At 42.4% G+C, this 20,956-nt stretch overlaps 1 protein-coding gene and 1 long non-coding RNA gene across 2 annotated transcripts in view; one reads left to right on the top strand and one right to left on the bottom strand.

Annotated features, from left to right (window-relative positions):
* Positions 1-20,956, bottom strand: part of LOC146662904 (ryanodine receptor 2-like) — a 317,890-nt gene that overhangs the window by 119,304 nt on the left and 177,630 nt on the right. The window contains exons 45-56 of the mRNA XM_085415489.1: positions 20,737-20,851; positions 20,405-20,537; positions 16,520-16,623; positions 13,643-13,778; positions 13,352-13,538; positions 12,466-12,577; positions 11,779-11,899; positions 11,505-11,674; positions 10,880-11,100; positions 10,629-10,719; positions 4,838-4,978; positions 4,099-4,262 (exon numbers count right to left, since the gene is read on the bottom strand). Of these exons, the coding sequence (XP_085271615.1) occupies positions 4,099-4,262; positions 4,838-4,978; positions 10,629-10,719; positions 10,880-11,100; positions 11,505-11,674; positions 11,779-11,899; positions 12,466-12,577; positions 13,352-13,538; positions 13,643-13,778; positions 16,520-16,623; positions 20,405-20,537; positions 20,737-20,851 (1,695 nt within the window). The remainder of the gene's footprint in view (positions 1-4,098; positions 4,263-4,837; positions 4,979-10,628; positions 10,720-10,879; positions 11,101-11,504; positions 11,675-11,778; positions 11,900-12,465; positions 12,578-13,351; positions 13,539-13,642; positions 13,779-16,519; positions 16,624-20,404; positions 20,538-20,736; positions 20,852-20,956) is intronic.
* LOC146662905 (uncharacterized) overlaps positions 1-20,956 on the top strand; it is a 413,626-nt gene that overhangs the window by 224,222 nt on the left and 168,448 nt on the right. The window lies entirely within an intron of this gene.

Here is a 20,956-nt window from a genome sequence, read left to right as displayed (position 1 = left end):
AGCACCAAATCCACACTTTAAGTTTAAATTTCAAAACTTACATTTAACTACTGATTTTATCTACTGTTCTGATTTTATCTGTTTTGATTTTATATACTGTTGTTTGTTTGTTTGTTAATTAGTTAGTTTATTTGCTTGTTTTATTCAATTTTAAATCATGCTTTTTATTTGTTCTTGTTTCTAATGTCTCTGTAAAGCACTTTGAATCACCTTGTTGTTGAATTGTGCTATACAAATAAACTTGCCTTGCCTTGCCTTGCCTTGCCTTAAATAAAACTCAGTTGAATTTCACATTCTTTCCATGATGTTTGTTGGAGACCTCTTCACCCATGATAGTATAAAAACTTAAAGTTCAGTTTTGAAAATGTTAAATACATGGATCAAACTTTACAGTTGGTTTGACCATTCAGTCATTTGACACTGCAAATCACCAAAACTATTTCCTGTAAACATCCGTTCGTTCTTCCATTTCAATCTAATCTAGTAGAAACAATTTAAAAGAAAATAAATACAGAAAAATAATATTCTTGCACACAAGCTTCCTCATAGATCCCAACCCACATGTGGAGGTTACTTCTGAAACTGGTAAAACTTCATTTAGCCTGTTGTTGGCTGGGTTGTTACTTCTTCAGACCTGTTTGAATGAATAGCATTGTTATTCATTTTTATTTTCTGTTAGAATGCAACTTAATATTTTGATTTATTCTTTAGATTTCTTTAATCTCTTAAATTGTGCAAAAGTCTTGAGCCATATTTTACATAAGAGGCCAGACTTTCACCTAATTGTTCCTTTTTTAAGTTCTCCTGAAGGCTTCAAAGAACAACTTTGAAGGTGTTTGTTCTTTGGACATTGGCTTTTTGAATCATTTTAAGTCCTGTCTTCATACTTTAGAGGGGAATGTTCTTTCAATGAAAGTGTATTCAACCACTGTCAACTTGACAGATGTGCAGGTGTGCAACGTATCAGCTGTTTGTGCTGGGCTATGTCTTTAGAAATGTGAACAAAAAAATGAAGAAACCTCATAGTGGACATTAGAAGACTATTAAAAACAAACAGTCTGTGCTACTATGTGAATTCCATGAATTTAAGGCTTTCCTACTTGATAATCAGTTTTTGTTGTTTCCTTTGAAACCTTCGATTTGTTTCGAGGAGGAGAGCACGTGCTCTCCCAAGATTAAAAAAAAAAGACGGAGTTTTCATGAATGCACCTCTGTGCTGAAAACTGTTTCTGGACTGAGCAGCCTAAATAAACTGAACAGGCATATTCTGACTTGATCATTCCATCAGGTGAAAATTGCTTCTGGATATTTATAAGTTACACGCTGTTATGAATTCAACATGATCTCACAATGTTTGCAGGTCTGCAAACGCAGGTCTGTTACTAAAACACCAGTTTTAGTAACAAACTCTCAACTGCATACTTTTAAAAATGGGATTTTAACAGTAATGTAAAAACTAAAAGTTCTTCTGTAATTATTTTTATTAAAAGAGAAAACACATTAATGACATTCATTAAGATGTACAGACAGGCAGAGATGGGGGTTGGGGAAAATACAAAGACAGTGACTGTTTTTACAACAGCGTTCTGTAAAAACTTCCTGTCAGTGATTCCTGAAATACCATTTACAAGTGTTAAAGACAGCATAGAGAGGATACCTGGGCTGGGGTTTGGAAGTTGTTGGCCTTCTGTGGGGGGTCGGAGAACTGTTTGAACCTAATGTGTGACAAAAGAATCCACTGCCCTCTCTTACCTGTCTGTAAAAGCCCTGCAACAATTTATCAGAGATGCACAGAGCGCGGACGGAGAGAAAATAAAGGTGGTTCACAGCAGGCAACTTGCTGCATTTTAAAATGATGCGATCCATACATTATTAGTAAAACTACTCTTAAGAGATCTACGTAACATATTTAACAAATTGTGTTATTAAAGTGTTTATTTATTTATTTAGTCGTTGTCAGGATTCCGACAGTTCTTTCCAATAAATTGTGGTTTATTCTCTACATTCAGGTTGAGGGTCATATGATGATGAAGCTTTGATTGCACAATCCCAAGAAAGATATGGAAAAGTATAAAATAAGTATCAGCTGTTAATAATCTCCTGATGGCAGAGTTGTTGTTATCTGTGGGCGCTGGAAACGCTGTTTGTATAATCGCTCATTAAGACCAGTTTGAACACTAATAACTGTTAATTCTGTCCTACCTGTAGCAGGTGGAGTTTTCCCACCTATAACTAAATAAATACATGATGCAGGTTGGACACTTATTTGTGGGACGTGTAGCATTTATTGACTGCAAAATTTTTGAACCAGAGTATTGACATGAATTGCAAAGGTGAAATACCAAGATTAGTGACAGACAGCTTGAATAAGCAGCCAGGACTGTGATCATTACCATTATGACTGTTCATTTATTGGGAAAGTTTAACTGGCGGGAATTACCAATAGTTTTAAGCACAGTGCCAGACCCTCGTGGTTCTCTCCTTCAGCAGCAGTTCACTGACCTTATTTAATCATCAGAAAAATTAAAATAAAGTGCCAAATATTTCTGGCAGACAGCACACACACATACATATTGTTGTGCAGTTGGGGCATGTTTAAATTAAAATTTAACACGAACTACTGCATTGATTTAGTAACTGAAAGGTCAGACACTTTTTTGAGGGACAGCCTTGCATTTGGAGTGTCCATTTCACAGGGTAATGTTATAAGAGGAGTCAGACAAATGTGATTTCACCAGTACTGCCAAACGTAACTATCTGTGATGGCACTATGACTGTTCGTTTATTAGCAAAGCCAATGCATACAGTAACTGGCATGGCTGGAATGCCCACACATGTACAGTAGATGCTCTGGTCCCTCTCCTGCAGTACAGTAGTGTTTCACTGACACCTATAAATTTAGACCAGAGCCCGACATATTTCATCATTAAAAGCATCATTACATTGTTACTGCTGTCATGGTGCTCTCTGTCTGACCTTTTGTATCTCTAAAAATATACTTTTCTCTTACAGGACCAACCAATCATCAACTTCTGCTTAAAATGTGATTTTCATGTTTTAATTAAAAAAAGACATTGTCGTGCCATGCTTTCATGTCCAGTAACATTACTGAGGAATAACCCAAGAATGCAAGCATCACTTTTTGCTTTGTATCTTGCTTATTCCGTGTGCACAACCTCTGTAAATGAATGGACTTCCATTAGCACTGCGCCCCCTGGATGATGCACAAGACATTACACTGTTTTTTATAAATGCTGCTTGGGAGCGTTAACCTGTTCCTGTTCGCATTGTACACGTCACAGGCGGGGAATATCATTACAGTCACGGATCAACCGGCCATCAGGCAGGAATCCACCAGGTATCTGTCATTGTCCTGTCAGGAATGAGGTGGTTATTTTAAGTGGCTGTATCTGTACCTCACGTGTTTGAGGCTTGGCCAGATGTTGAGGAGGGTTGTTGTCCTAACCCAGAAAAGAATTCTGTGATCGTAGACATTTGGTGCTGCTGAGCTAACCAGTGAATTCCTTCTTTTTTGCCACTTCTAAAATTCTTCCAATCTCTCTCATATGTTTATTTTAGTTTTTCAACCTGAAGTCCTGTTTGGTAGCTTATTCACTCTTAATACTAACTTGGGCACTGCCGGTTTAGAAATTACAGAGAGTCCCTGTTATCACCAAATGCAAGTTTGCTACTCAAATCAATCCCTGGCTCCTCATATTTGGATGTTGACATGTGCCTGGGGGAGGATACTGAATCCTAGTTAAGTGTAAGCATGTATGTGTTTCTTAAATAAAGAATGTTAGATAAATAATGTGTGTGTGTGAGCGAGTTTGAAGTGGATTATTCAGAGTAGAAGAGCATTTATGCACCTTTAAAAATGGGGGAATCTGCATAAAATGGCTTTGAACAGTTAATGCAATACTTTTGTTAACCCCCTGCTTCAATTATATCATAATGATTGTTTGATTTAAAATCCACCATGTTGGTATACAGAGGCAAAACAACAAGACATATCATTGTATCATTGTGCAAAGCATTCTAACCTGACTGTAAGCCAAACAAGTAAACATGTTACAAAGAAGAAAAAGATGTACATACTTGGTGGTGTCTGCAGGCTGTGGTGTGAAGTTTCCTTCTGAGTCCATAGATGACTGTTTCTCCATCATGGCCATGTAGTTGGACTCCATATACTCTGGAGGAAGAGCTCCAGCCACAGCACTAAGACATGGCAGCGCCAGTTTAAATAGCTCCTGGTCGTACTGCTACATTACAACACATACACAGTATGTAAGTGTGTTGCTTCAGACATTATTGTGAACATTGAAGGCTGTCTGTTTATCATTTGTTTAAAGCAAATAAACTTGGGGAATATTCAGAATCTGTCATGAGGGTGAAGTGAGGGTTGAAATAGAGAATTCCAGGCACAGCAGATAAATTATGAGTTTTATTAAACAGTGTGTCCAAACAAAAGGCAGAAATCTATCCAGCGAAGATTAGAGAAACATAGGGAGAAGAGACGGGCAGGAGTGGGTATACTGGTCTCCCTTGCTCCCTGCCTCCTCTTTCCCAATGGGCTTTACTTGGAGGATGAGCGGGATGCTTCCCTGCACCTTTTGGTCCTGATTGGTGTTTTTTGCTAATGTGCATAATGAGAGGCCCAACATTCTTTTGGAATCATTGGGTGGTGTACGCACCATCTAGGGACTATCGTGTTGCTGGTAGTAGGCAATGATGGTATAACTTGGAGAAGAGTGAGTGGGAGTAACGGCCTTGTTATGCTTGTCCATAGAAGTGCGACCCGTGTGCATTCTTTGAGCTACCACTAGATGAGCCTCACCTTGTGGGACAGGGCATCAAATATTCCCCAGAACATTTTCCTAGAGAGGTGCAGCTCTTCATCTGACGCTACTCCAAAATTGCCCCAACCTCCAGCCAAACAGTAGTACTTCCAGCAACGCTCGTAGTGATTGGTCAACAGCTGAGAAGTCAAAAGCACATTAATTACCAGTCAATATATGACTGAAGCCAAATGAGTAAGTAAGGTGTTACTGTAATTCAATCATATTTTCCCATAACAACTTAATGCACTTAATCAGTAACAACATTAGTTACTAACCATACAATTATACTGTTATTTGTGCTTCACGGATTTTACAGTTTTTCCACAAAGGGCTAGTGCGCATATTTAATAAATCTAATGGTAATTTGGTGTGTGCATTTGTTTTTTTGCACTGGGTAAGAACATTTCTATGTTTCATCTGTGCATTTTCAGTGGGAGAAACATCATCCAAGTGACGTCTTCAGTCTCAGCTGACTGTAGGTTTCCCCAACCTTATAAACATTTGCATAATGACTGAAACTAGCACCACTGAATGAACAATGACCAGTCAAGGAGGTCATTTACATGAAAAGGGAAAGACCATCTCTAAATCGAGGAGGGGGCCTAAGGGTACATCTCTGGCCATCTTACAATGCTGTGATTGCAGCCATTCCCAACTCTCTGTGAGAATTTGCATATTAAGGATCAAGGAACTGACCTCCCAGCCCATTGTCCCTTCAGTGGTGCTAGTTTCAGTCATTGTGCAAATGTACTGTTTATAATGTTGGGGAAACCTGCAGTCAGCTGTGCATGAAGATGAACTGAATCAACCTTTTGGCATATTGATGAATGTTCCCCACTGCATGTAAAAAGATACACACAGTTGAATGGTAATTATGTGTAATTATCTGAAGTTCAGTTCAGTTCTTTTTTATTTCAAACATATACATTCACCAGCGTTTCATGAAATCATTCCATGCAGTTGTTTGAAAAGGAGTAGGCAGAAGTATATACTTATTTAGCCCCACCCCCTCAGGTTTACATCCTCATCATCTAAATTTGAACAACAAAAACGTATACACCGCCTTCAACTTAGAACATAACATCACAAAAAATATTTTCTCATGTTCAACTAAAACTATATTTAGATTTGCTAATTTGCAGAAGAAAATAAACATGAGTTTGACTGCTGTCTTGGGTTAATTGCATTTTCTTCATTCTTATACTTATTTAATATTTCTTTTTTGAGTTTTATTTTAAACTGGTTTATATCACTGCTGACCTTTATTTCTTCTTTTAACTCATTCCAGAATTTAACTCCCGCTATTGAAATAGACATCCTTTTCAATGTTGTTCTTACTCTTTGTAATTTTAAATACCTCCCTTCTCTTTCTAAGAACCATTTACTTATTTCGATTGGGAGCATCCCTTTCCTTGCCTTATATATTATTTGCACTGTTTTAAACTTCACCAGATCCTGGAATTTTATAGCTTGCGTCCTAATAAAGAGTGCGTTTGTGTGAGCCCTATACCCTAATGGCCCTTTTCTGCATTATGATTATAGTCTGAGTATTACTTTTATATGTATTTCCCCAAACCTCTACACAATAACTCATGTATGGTAATAGCAAAGCACAAGTGCCTCAATTCTATGCTTTATATTAACTAAAATGCCATATAACCATTTAGTGTAGTATTTATATTCGTTTATATTTATATTCGTTTATATTCCACCACAAGCGGACACGGTCACCGCCTTATGCGAGCTGCATGAGGCACTCACACAGCACCAGACACAACACCGGGACGCTGCGCTTATTGTGACGGGGGACTTTAATAGCGCCAACCTCAAACGCGCAGCGCCGAACTTTTATCAACACATCACCTGCCCCACCAGGGGTGAAAGGACACTGGACCACTGCTACACTACGGTCAAGGACGGCTACAAGGCACAATCCCGCCCCCCGTTTGGCAAATCTGATCACGCCGCCATCTTCCTCATGCCAAAATACAAACAAAGGCTGAAACAGGAAGTTCCGGTTCAGAGGAAGGTCGCGCGCTGGACGGATCAATCGGTGGCCGCGTTACAGGACGCACTCGATGACGCAGACTGGGGCATGTTCAGAAACAGCTCCGACGATGACGTCAACGTGTTTACGGAAGCGGTTGTGGGATTCATCGGGAAACTAGCGGATGATACCGTGGAGACAAAGACTATCACAACGTTTCCCAACCAGAAGCCGTGGGTGGATAAAACCATCCGCGACGCTCTGAGATCCCGCACCGCTGCCTACAACACGGGACTCATGACGGGGGACATGGACCCGTACAAAGCCGCGTCATATAACGTGCGGAGGGCGGTGAAAGAGGCGAAGCAGCGCTACGGGAGGAAACTAGAGTCACAACTCCAACAGAGTGACTCTAGGAGCCTGTGGCGGGGACTAAGGACAATAACGGACTATAAAGCACCAACAACCGGTATGACGAACGCGGCCGTGACTCTGGCAGACGAGCTGAACACTTTCTATGCTCGCTTCGAGGCTGCAGCTAAGGACTCCAACAATGCTAGTGTTAGCGGCGCTAACGGCTGCAGACAGGAAGATACTGCCAGCACCGGAAACGTGCTCGTCATCTCCGAGCATGAAGTAAGGAGAGCCTTCAAAAGAGTGAACACCAGGAAAGCAGCAGGACCAGACGGCATCCCAGGTCGTATCCTCAGAGACTGTGCATACCAGCTAGCTCCTGTGTTCACTGAGATATTCAACATCTCTTTATCTCAGTCGGTGATCCCCACATGCTTCAAAGAGTCCATCATTGTTCCTGTCCCGAAGAAACCCCACCCTGCTTCTCTCAATGACTATCGCCCTGTAGCCCTCACCTCAGTAGTGATGAAGTGCTTTGAACGCCTGGTCAGAGACTTCATCATTTCTTCACTACCAGACACACTGGACCCACTACAGTTCGCTTACCGTCCAAATCGTTCCACAGACGATGCCATCTCTCATCTCCTCCACACATCACTCACTCACTTGGACACTAGAAGGGGGAATTATGTTAAAATGCTCTTCATAGACTACAGCTCTGCATTTAACACCATAATTCCCTCCACACTCACCACCAAGCTGGAGCATCTGGGACTCAGCTCATCTATGTGTCAGTGGATCTCCAACTTCCTAACTGGCAGACCACAGGCAGTAAGGATGGGCGGACATGTCTCAGCCTCCACCACTCTCAGCACTGGAGCCCCCCAGGGGTGTGTTCTGAGCCCCCTGCTGTACTCTTTGTACACATATGACTGTGTGGCCACTACCAGCTCCACCACCATCATCAAGTTTGCTGACGACACCGTCGTGGTGGGCCTGATCTCTGATAACAACGAGACGGCCTACCTGAAGGAGATTAGGAATCTGGAGAACTGGTGCCAGAGGAACAACCTCCTTCTAAACGTCAGTAAGACAAAGGAGCTGATAGTGGACTTCAGCACTAAGCAGGAGAGGAACTACCAGACCCCCGTCATCAACGAGTGCCCAGTGGAGAGAGTGGACAGCTTCAAATACCTCGGAGTTCACACCACGCAGGACCTGTCATGGTCCTGTCACATCAACACCGTGGTGAAAAAGGCCCGACAGCGTCTCTACCACCTCAGACGCTTGAGAGACTTCCAACTGCCCTCCAAGGTGCTCAGGAACTTTTACTCCTGCACCATAGAGAGCATCCTGACGGGAAACATCTTAACCTGGTTCGGGAACAGCACCATGCAGGACAGACGAGCTCTACAGAGGGTTGTGCGGTCAGCTGAGCGCACCATCCGCTCCGAGCTCCCTGACCTGCACTCAATCTACAGCAGGCGGTGCTGGACCAAGGCCAGGAAGATCGTGAAGGACCTCAGCCATCCCAACAACAGACTGTTCTCTCTGTTGAGGTCAGGAAAGCGATTCCGCTCCCTGAAGACCAACACAGAGAGACTGAGGAGGAGCTTCTTCCCGCAGGCGATACGGTCTCTCAATCACACCACCACACAGTACTGACCCACACATATGGTTCTTACACACACACTGGACTTTCTGGACTTTGGTTTTGCACAACACTGGTCACTATATTCTTCATTTCCGGTTAATACTTGTACAGCTGCTGTTATTGTGTATATATTTATTTATATTTAGATTCCTTCATACATTCTTATATAGTTCTATATTGTGTATTGTGTATTTTGTTGTACAGTTATTTTATTTTCAACTTTAATTTATATATTTATCTTTATCTTATTCTTCCCAGTTAAATTTACCCTTCATTCTAATTTGTGTTGTACAGTTATTTCATTTTTAACCTTAATTTATATTTTATTCCTTCCTAGTTAAATTTACCCTTTTTAATTTTTCATATTTATTTCCTATCTTATTCATAGCCTTTTCCTTTTTTGTTCTCTTTAGGTCACGAGCAGTTGTCCAAGCATTTCACTACATATCGTACTGTGTATGACTGTGTACGTGACAAATAAAATTTGAATTTGATTTGAATTTATTAAGTGGACACGCCCTGAAAGTAGATAACAGGGAACCATCCTCTAGTGGAAAGTTACTGAAACATGGTTGTTTTGACTAGAATGAGAGAGCTGGTAATAATAATGGATTGCATTTATATAGCGCTTTTCGAGACCGTCAAAGCGCTTTACAATTCCACTATTCATTCACACACTGGTGGAGGCAGCTACAGGTGTAGCCACAGCTGCCCTGGGGCAGACTGACAGAAGCGAGGCTGCCATATCGCACCATCGGCCCATCTGGCCAACACCAGTAGGCGGTAGGTGAAGTGTCTTGCCCAAGGACACAACGACAAAGACAGACAGAGCTGGGGATCGAACCGGCAACCTTCCGGTTACAAGATGAGCTTCCCAACCCCCCTGAACCCCAAATAAATAATAATAAAACTGTTAAGTGTGCGTCACCATTTTGAGATCGGCGGCTGTAGGAGCCATATGAGTTGTTCCTTTTTTGATTAAGTGGGTTGGTTTAAATGGACTCACTGTATTGGTGCACGGGTGTGGGGCGTGTCTCATGGGTGTGGTAGATGATAAATGTGGTTGCACTCACCTCTTGATGTTGATGAGCAGAAAGGTAGGGTGAGCATGAGGCAAAACTTTCTGTTGAGCGCAGCTTGAATGATTTTGATGTATTTTAACTGTAACTTGATGGTTTATGTATATTTATGCACTAATTGATGCCATAGGCCAAGTTGTAGTTTGGCATAGTAGTTAGTGCAGTTCTTTGTGAGTAGCAGTTATTTGTTTGTGCAGTCTGTGCATTTGTTTAATAGTTACTCCCAGGCGCTGATTTGTATATTGGACAGTTGCACGTGGAATAAAAGGAGTAAATGGTACAGAAGTGTATTTTATGTGTCTATTGTTGCGCGTCATCTGTGTCCTCGTGTTTAGCCTGCCGTGGCCGTTGGTTGAGCCGCAACAGCGGCACTGTGTCATGCAGGACGCATCTCGCTTCTAGAAGTAATTTTGTGAGACAATAAAGTGTGAAAGGATCTACTGAGCAGTGTTTTGTCTTCCATCAGATGCCTCTGAGGAATCAAAAGAACGCGGTGAAGTGTTGATATTTAACACAATGCATCTTTGGCCATGTTATAGAGTACTGAAAATGTAATGTAATTAGTAGTAATTGCATTCTTAGGGGAGTAATTAAGTAGCATAACTATTAAAAACAAAAACTCACAAGTAAGATGTAATAGATTGCATTTTTAGACAACAACCTGAACACTGGTTCCTATACATGCAAACTTTGTTTCCGACTTTGTTTCTCACCTTCAGAGGCATCTTGGTGTGCTCATTAAGTAGAGGAACATCAAACACCAGCCTCCTGAGTAGGTGCTGCATCATTGAAGGCCTTAGCTTACTGTACATTAAGAGGATTCCATACGTTAGTGGAATGTACCATCGCTGATCAAGAATACAATCAAATACGATCTATAGCATGTGTTTTTAAAAAAGGGTAGACTAAATGCTAAATACTCATTAAAGGTTGACTCATATGTGCATGTATGTCTTCATCTTACCCACAAACAGCAAGCAGACACTCCTCTATGGAGTCCCTCTGAGCTTTGGTGAGGCAGCAGCCTTTGGACAGGCGATAAACCGTATGAAGCAGCGAGTCAATTAGTGAGGCGAACGGCTCCGTCCCCGCAAACAGCGGCGCACATTTAGTCAGGAGAGGCAGCACTGCTGTACACAGATACCTGTTGAGCGCCAGTGCCATGTCTGTGGCACTCAGAGCAACCTAACACAAAGAATAGAGAGAAACAATAACAACGTAATAGAGAAACTACATGTGTGGCATGTACATATGTTTTTATACCTCTGGGGGAATACTATACACAGTGAATAAAGTGCGTAGTTGTGCCAGTAAGAAACAATATCAAAGGCTAAGTGTCGTGTTCCCTGGGCCTTGGACCGATGGGCTTTGAGTTTTCTGGAGTTCTTCTGTTTTTTAGTAGTGATTAACTTTGTATTTTGGTTCTATTTTCTGTTGTGTTGACATTTATCCTTCTGTTGTTGGTTTCCTTGTTTATTGCTGTGTTTTTTGTGTGTGGTTCAGTCATGACTCCTTGTTAGTTTACCTTTTGTCAAATCTGTATTTCTGTTCCTGAAGAGAAAGAAATATACACACAGACAGAAACTTACGGTGTCCAGAGAGGCGGCAGACCTCAGGTCTGGTAAGAACCCAACCTCCAGAAGGTGGAGAAGAAAATTCTGGTCTTCTATACCATAGACACGGTCCAGGAACAGCACCATGGCTGCTTTGTGGTCTGGGCAGAAACCTGCTGACATGTCTGGCTCCACAACCAACCCATCTGTACATGCACGCAAACACAATTCAATTCTTGATTGCTGATATTACAGGATCAGTTACTGTTATTACTGGATTAGATGTCATCATGTCAGATGACTTTCTTACCTTTAGCCAGGTTAGGCATAGAGAATGAAATACTGATGACTCCCACCAAGTCTTCAATAGGAATAAGAGACCTCAAAATCGCTCTGATACGGATAGCTTCACCTTTACCAGCATGGATCAGCTAATAGAAAAGAGGTAGGGCTTAAGTGAGTGCACTATATACGTAAGGCTGCATGTAGGAGTTGTGCATTTTGAATCGCTGGTACTCCACTTGAAGGCCAGCCAGCACGGAGCCCGTAAGACCAGCGACAACTCTCACTATCAGTGACTCAATAATCCAAAATATTAAAACAAGCTCAGTCCCAAACCCCTCTTAGCTGGGAGCTATTGTCTGAGACATAGAGGATAAAGCTACGGGAATTCTTGCTTCCGGGCAATCTAAAAGTCTTTGTGCATGCAATATCTGCAAACAACAACTACTCAAAAGAGGCTTTGAAAACACATTCTGCTCACTAAAGAGACACGTCGAGCACACTTTTAATCTGTTTGTGAACACAGTCAGCTATTCAGACACGATGCAAATGAAGTCGGGAGAAAACTTCTCTCCTCAAACATTTCCTAAGGCATTTTCCAGTCAGGTGCTCTAATTGGAGATAGGACCCTGTATAAACAGGTCACTGACGAGGACGACAAAGACAAAACAGAGACAGCTGAACAAACGCACGTGTGCAGTACAAAGTAACTCACATGCATCTCTGGAGCACAGCGGCCCAGCAGGTCAATGAGAGCAGAGTAGAAGGTCATGATGGCATTTCCCATGTGAATTGTATCATCTTCCTCTTCCCCTGGCATGTCACTGCTACACACAGAGACACACTCTCATATTAAATGCCCCTAAATACTTCAGACCATTTTCTTCTGACCTGTTATGCTCATTTCCCACTCTGTGCTTGTACTGTAGTTACTCATGAACTTAGTGACAGGATAATTGGTTCAGGCTGATGTTTGTCTGAAATTGTTCTTTTCTAAATGGAAAACACAGGAAGAGATAATCTGCTTGAACATTGTTAGTACTGGAAATACGACACGTAGTTTAGGAAGTTACCAAAAGGTGTGCCGAAGGAAAATAGTGCGCTCAAAGTCATATCCAACTGAACCCTGGGATTTTGTGGCAGGCATTCATAACTATTCAATATATACATCTGCACAACAAATTATAATTGCTATGAGTCAGCATTTTGTATGCCCTAATTTCCATCTTAAGAAAATCCCTTAACATTTAACAGGTTGTTGACAAGCCATCTAGACTTGTAGACTCATGTACAGACCTTTGTAATGAATTTAGTCTACCAGGCAGACCAAATGCAAACAGTCAACATGATTGTGCTAGCGAGCGCTTCCTGTTAAAAGTGAGGTCTTTCTTGCCAGTGTCGCCAAGTGCTGCTTATAGGGAGTTATCTGACGGCTGGTACCTTGAGTGTCTGGAGATAACTGCTGCTATGAATGGGTGCTGTATAAATATAAAGGAAATGTAATTGATTCTTGCCTGTTCAGTCCAACTGATCAGTCCTGTTCTGTCAGTGTGAACTTTAATATGTATATGTAAGTAATCAGGTTAGAAGTGTTGTCATACAGTGCCTTGCTGCTCTCAGACATAGGAGACGGACCATCTCTGGAGGGATCCTGAGAGATCTTAATGGCCTCCTCCATTGCTGCCAACAACCCATCACCACCTTCACCTCGAAGAGCCGGGCCAAAACATTCTGGTCGACGAATAAGGAGCCTTACCACAACATTGGCATTCTCCTCCACACTTTCACCTGGCCACATAACAGGGACAAGTTGCTAAGTTTGTGGTTGCACATGATACAAACTCCAGTGGAAAATAAATGATCTGACTGCAGTCGTATGGTTACATTTTTACCATTGCAGAAGACAGCAAAGCGCAGGAAGTCAAGGTATCGTTCCCCCTCCACAGGGTTCCAGCCAATGTCAGGGTATCCCTTACGGACCAGCATCACACAGCTCTGCAGCCCACACCCAGCTAGATATTGTACCACCTGCAAAAATAAATTATTATTATTATTTTGGGTTGTTTGTTTCAAAAAGAAAAAATATAGCACAGTGGAAAGACACCTACAATTTAAATTTAATTAACAGAGATAGAACAAAGCACAAAGGGCTTCAGCAGTATGGGATAGAGATGGACCGATCCGATATTACGTATCGGTATCGGTCCGATACTGACGTAAATTACTGGATCGGATATCGGAGAGAAATAAAAAATGTAATCCGATCCATTAAATATCAAAAAAGCACCTCACAAAACTTGCGACATGGCGACTCGGCTCATAACCGTAGCACGTCGGAGCAGTGTGGTCACGTGATAGAGCCGCTGTGTGTGTTTGTAGCCTCGCTACCAAACCAGCATTTCATCTCCGAGGAAGTGATCCCAGAGAAGTAAAGCAAGTGTGTAAGTTCATCTCTGAATGTTTGTAAAGCATTCCAGCGTTAAGCTTAACAACCGATATATGGAGCGACTGCCTCTCTCTCTCTCCCTCTCCTGCTCCTACTTCAATCATGAAACTGATCAATGATCAGCTGATCGGCTTTTCTCTCTTGTTTGTTTTTGGCCCACTTCGTGCCAGAAAGAGGAAACCAGCGGCTGAACAACAGCAGCACGTTTAGGGCATGAACAGGGAAAAGGGGCACAAAGACATACTTTTCTTTCTTATTCTCATTTAAAATGTCGAGCTTTTAATAAATAATTATCCGAATATTAAACCCAAAGTTTTAATCTGATGTAAAACGTATAGAAGTCCATTACTGTATATAGTAACTGTTAAGTTTAATATACCCTAGTAAGCTATAGCACTTTTTCCTTTGGGAAGATACCATCTGTGCAGTCTGCAGTTCTGTTGAAGAAAGATGTTGCTGGGAGTTTGCAACCCTATTAGTCAGGTTGCTTAATATTTCTGCTAAGTTCTCTTTAAAACACCAGAACAGGGAGGATGGAGCAGGTTTAAGTTTATTAGATTGATCAGTTTTGCTGATCTATGAAATATTTTGGGTGCAGTGTGTTCTTTACATACAGGTGTAACAGAATAGCTTTAGTGTTGTTGTTTATTTAAACTTGAGTATGAACTTATCAAAATGCAGCAAGATATTAAAAAACAGTTTTATTGATTAAAAAACACACTATATCGGATTCATATCGGTATCGGCAGATATCCAAATTTATGATGTCGGTATCGGTATCGGACATAAAAAAGTGGTATCCCTAGTATGGGATGCCCGACCCGTTGCCATGGGACATAAACTGTGCCCATAGCTAGAGCTTGGTTCACATGACCGGCAGCGGGGACGGATCTACTGTGGTGGCATGTGCCACCTTAAAATAATCTCAGCGTGTAGCTTTCTGGATTTTATACTAATACATTTGTTTCCGGTGTCACCAATTCATAGCCTTTACAGACTATACGGGAATAATGGAAAATCTCAATTTGGCGGCCTGAAGATTTGCTTTGTGCAGGTGATGCTGTAGCCCAGTCACAGTCAGATAAAAGTAGAAACCTTTGGTCAGAATTACTACTCCTGTGGTGTAATGTACTGTAAACTCTAAAGCAAAATTCTAATAAGATGACTGTATAAAAAGTTATTGTTGTGTTGAAAGCCAAATACATTTGATTCTTGTTATTTATTCATTTTTGTTTAACAGTTGTTATTTTCTGACCTTGATGGACAATTTCATTTTTAACCAATGGGAATTGTTCTCCAGCCTTTAACCGTTTTCCGTTTGGTTACGCTGGTAAGGCTGATAACTAAATATGAGGAACATTGTTGCTGTTGAAAAAGAGGTTGAAAAGCGAGACGTCTGTTTTGTTAACTGCTAGATCTGGAGACCTGAAGCTGTTTCTTGTAAATACAAAGTGCTTCGCACTGGCGAGTAGACTTTACAGTTGCCGCTGCTAACCAACATGCTGAAATGTTAACCCCGCTAACTGCTGCTATATAAACTCGTACTCTCTTTTTTCTAAGTGGTTTTAGCTTGGAAGCTGAGTACATATTTGCATCTACATGTTTTAAAGTAGTGTTTCTGCTAACCACTGCTATTATCAATTTGTATAATGAATGGGGTATAGTGAGACTGCTGTCTTAAAGGAGCAGTATGAATAAGACCTATGGAACTGATTAAGTTAATTTCATGATTGGTAAGGAATCAGATTAATATGCATTATAAAATATTTGATTTTGATAGCTGTGCACCAAATTTAAAACAGAACTTGAATTTACAAAGGAATACAGAACCGATTTGGGGATGAAGTTTAAGCCTCATTTTGTACATGCTTTCTTCCTTAAGCAGACATGTTTATGTATAATTGTCAGCGTGCATGTGAAGTAACTCTGAGCTCTGTGGCATATTCAAAGGTGTAGGGAGATGCTGGAGAAGGTTATACATGGAGCCAAGGCTCACCATCTACTTTTGTAACTTTCTCTGAGGCAACAAGAACTTAACAGACCCTAATCTTCATAAGATGGCAGCTCGCACCCTCGCCAGATTCCCCTTGCACCCTGGATACCACCCGTTTGACCCGCTGCCCTGTGGTCGACACCTCAGGTCAATCAAGTCATATCTTCTTCCCCAGACTGTATTTTATTCCACCACAGTTGGTACAATTTTGTTGTACATGTGCTGTGACAGTAACAGGCTCTTCTATTCTATAGGCTAAAGTGACCTCAGAATATCTAATACAATTTACGGTTTTCCTTTTGTGTGTGTCTAAGTCTTTGTCAGCCTCACCTTCTCCAGGTCTGGCTCTCTTAAAGCAAGGGCAAGCTCATTATTATCCATGACTGATGCTGCAGCCACATCCAGAGGAGTGGATCCTCGCATAGATGGAGATGCTGAGAAGAGGAAAAGACATATGTAAAGTGTATGCAACTATACAAACTTTCACAATAGACAGTCATTTGCTCCAAAGCAACAAACATCCCAGAGCTAGAGAGGGTAGTCTGTCAATCCAAAAGTCAGTGGCAATCTGGGAGGTAGAGCAGGTCACCTACTAATCAGGAGCTTGGTGGTTCAACCCCCATCTGCTCTAGTCTTCATGCCAAATATCCTTGGGCAAGATACTAACCCCCAGTTGCTTTACGATGCAGCCATCAGAGCGTGAATGTTAGATGGAAAGCATAAAAAAGTGCTTGTGCAAATGGGTGAATGAGGCAAGTTGTGCTCAGAGTAGAAAAGTGCTTTATCAGAACCAGTCCATTTACCATTTACTTAATCCCCGAATGTGTGTTAGTGTGAATGCGTAAATGTGTATTCTAAAGTGCTTTGAGTGAGTAGACAAGATTTATATAAATATACACTGCAAAAACTCAAAATCTTAATATATTCTAGTCAAAATATCTCATCACACTTAAATAAGACACAATCAATTACAGAGTAACATTTCAGTGAGATAGAAGAACTTGTTTTTAGACAGTGCATGTTGGATCTGGAGAATTTTCACTTGTTCCATTGGCAGATTTTTTCACTTATTTCAAGCAAAAATATCTCGTATTAAGATGTCCAAGCTGTGAGCTGGTCCCACAGAAGAGGGGCCTGAAAACTGAAGGCTCTGCCTCCCATTCTACTTTTAAATACTCTAGGAACAACAAGTAAGCTTTGTTCCCATACTTGAAACAAACTGTCAAGTTTCATAGCTAATGCATTCATACCATGAATACTGGTGGAGGACTGTGTTCAAGTCCTCCACCAGTATGTCAATGTTCATTTTTCACCCTGACAGAGAGCGCCAAAACGGCACCAAGTGCATGTCTCATCATTGCTCTTGGGGACTTTAACAAAGCCAATCTGAGCCATGAGCTTCCAAAATATAAGCAGTATATTAAATGCCCGACCAGAGAGGAGAGGACATTAGACCACTGTTACAGCACGATCAGCGGGGCCTATCGCGCGGTGCCCCGCGCTTCACTCGGTCTTTCTGACCACGTCATGATCCACCTAATCCCCGCGTACAGACAGAGGCTGAAGCTCTCCAAACCTGTCGTGAGGACTAAAAAACTGTGGAGCAACGAGGCTGTGGAGGAGCTTCGCACGTGTTTGGAGACCACAGACTGGGACACATTGAAGGCTGCTTCTAACAGCTTGGACGAGTTTACGGACACTGTCACCTCCTATATCCACTTCTGTGAGGACAGCATTGTGCCATCACGCACCAGGGTGAGTTATAACAATGACAAACCCTGGTTTACTCCTAAACTCAAAAAGCTGTGGCTGGAAAAGAGAAAGGCGTTCAGAAGCGGAGACAGGGACTGCTACAGAGAGGCCAAGTACAGGTTCACTAAAGAAGTGGACATTGCTAAACATCAGCACTCTGAGAAGATACAGCAGCAGATCTCAGAGAATGACTCGGCCTCTGTGTGGAAAGGTTTTAGGAATATCACAAACTACAAGCCTAAAACCCCCCACTCCACTGATGACTTGCTCTTAGCCAACACCCTTAACGACTTCTACTGCCGTTTTGACGAGCCATCAGGCAGCCTTCACACCTCCAACGGCCCCAACAATAGAGACACTTTGGACACTCATTCCCCCACCTCTCCCCCCTCCATAGAGCCATCACCACCTTCAAACACTTCACCTACAACACCCCCCTCCTCACCCCACACAAAAGAGGATTTCACACCACCTCCTCCCACCACAACTCTTCATATTCATGAAGCAGATGTGAGGAAGCAGTTTAAGAGTCTGAATGCTCGGAAAGCTCCCGGCCCAGACGGCGTGTCTCCTGCCACCCTCAGACACTGTGCAAACGAGCTGGCCCCAGTGTTTTCTGGCATTTTCAACTCCTCACTGCAGGCATGTCATGTGCCTGCCTGCTTCAAGTCCTCCACCATAATCCCTGTCCCCAAGAAACCTAGGATCACTGGACTAAATGACTACAGACCCGTGGCTCTGACATCTGTGGTCATGAAGTCATTTGAGCGCCTGGTTCTCTCCTATCTCAAGACCCTCACGGCCCCCCTCCTGGACCCCCTGCAGTTTGCATATAGAGCCAACAGGTCTGTAGACGACGCCATCAACATGGCCCTACACTTCATCCTGCAGCATCTGGACTCCCCAGGAACCTACGCCAGGATCCTGTTTGTGGACTTCAGCTCTGCCTTCAACACCATCCTTCCAGACCATCTCCGAGGCAAGCTTTCCCAGATGAATGTGCCTGATCCCATCTGCCGGTGGATCACTGACTTCCTGACGGACAGGAAGCAGCATGTGAGGCTGGGGAAGAATGTCTCGGACTCCCGGACCATCAGCACCGGCTCCCCTCAGGGCTGTGTTCTTTCTCCTCTGCTCTTCTCCCTGTACACCAACTGCTGCACCTCCACCCACCAGTCTGTCAAGCTAATCAAGTTCGCAGATGACACCACCGTTATTGGACTCATGTCGGACGGGGACGAGTCTGCCTACAGGAGGGAGGTTGAACGTCTGGTGTCCTGGTGCAGCCACAACAACCTGGTGCTGAATGCCCAGAAGACAGTGGAGATTATTGTGGACTTCAGGAAGCACACAGCTCCACTCCCCCCCATCATCCTGACTGACACCCCCATCACCTCTGTGGACTCATTCCGCTTCCTGGGTACCACCATCACCCAGGACCTGAAGTGGGAGCCCACCATCACCTCCGTCATCAAGAAAGCCCAGCAGAGGATGTACTTCCTGAGGCAGCTGAAGAAATTCAACCTGCCAACACGGACGATGATGCAGTTCTACACTGCAATCATCGAGTCCATCCTCACCTCCTCCATCACCGTGTGGTACGCTGGAGCCACTATCAGGGACAAACAGAGACTGCAGCGTGTTGTGCGCTCTGCTGAGAAGGTGATTGGCTGCAGACTCCCATCTCTGCAGGACCTGTACACCTCCAGGACACTGCGGCGTGCAGCTCGGATCTCAGCTGACCCTTCTCACCCTGGACACAGTCTGTTTGACCTGCTCCCCTCAGGCAGGAGGCTCCGGTCCATTCGCACCAGAACCTCTCGCCATAAGAACAGTTTCTTCCCCTCTGCTGTTGGACACATGAACAATAACCATATGACTGTACCCGCCACTAACACATGACCCTACGCTGTGTCACTGCATCATTCCATGTTTGGCACTGATCACCACCTGCACTCATGTATATATCTTTCAACGTAGCACTCTTAATTCTTATTCTCATGTATATATCTCATGTATATCTCATGCACATATCTTTCCACGTAGCACTTTGAATTCTTATCCCTACTTTTATTTTTTTCCATGTCTATTTAAGTGCTATTTATGACACTATGTTTGCACTGAAGCACCGCAGCAATTTCCTAATGTTGTAAACCTGCTCAACATTTGGCAATAAACCCCTTTCTGATTCTGATTCTGATTCTGATGTTTGTCTTTTTGAGCTCTATGTCTTGTGGGTAAATTGCAACGTCATTCTTCAAGCTTTTACACAACTCTGTAGCTGCTACCCGTCCTCAACTACCAACGTTAATCAACAACAAAACAATTCTGAGCTAGTTCCCTTTATTCCCTTTATTATTAATGTTGGTCACCATGCATTGGTCTTCAACATTCCTTCATCTCCTGTTCTCTTCATGATAAATATTCAACTGAAATAATGCTTGTTAGGTCATCATTACTCACCCAGGCCAACACTGCTGTTCTCCAGCAGATAACTCAGATGGTCAAACATGGCTTTCTGGTTCTGACGGCTGATTCGACAGAAGTAACATAGAAAACGACAACAGTTGGCCACCATTTTTGGAAAGGTGATTTCCTGAAAACACACGTGCATCACAGGTTGTTAGACAAAATGTCCCTTTGTGTTTATTTATCTGAAAATAATTCAGGGGAAAAACATATATTTAAAACATTTTGTGACACATAATTTATTTGAAATACGAATGCATTTCCCCATTGCTCTACCATTCTTCATCATGACTCTTCAGTATGTCAGCACTATTACTACTACATACCTTGGAGTCTCCTCCACTGAGCACATTGACCATGACCTCCATGACAGTCTCGTGCATTCCCAACGCTCTCATCAGGTTAGGATGTTGGTAAAACACTTTGTTGTTCATGATATCTCTGAGAGGAAGAAGGATGGGTGAAATTTAAACCGACAGCTCAAACTCTTTCATATATTAACTGTTTAATATTTGACCAGAGTGTTTTGTTATTACAACAGTGATA

This window comes from Rhamphochromis longiceps, linkage group LG8, assembly GCF_057381845.1.
Source record: "Rhamphochromis longiceps isolate RC_006_pf linkage group LG8, R_longiceps_female_GT1.1, whole genome shotgun sequence".
NCBI classification, from domain to species: domain Eukaryota; kingdom Metazoa; phylum Chordata; class Actinopteri; order Cichliformes; family Cichlidae; genus Rhamphochromis; species Rhamphochromis longiceps.
The sequence above is the reverse complement of the archived record's forward strand: the minus strand, read 5'-3'. Positions and strand labels throughout refer to the sequence as shown.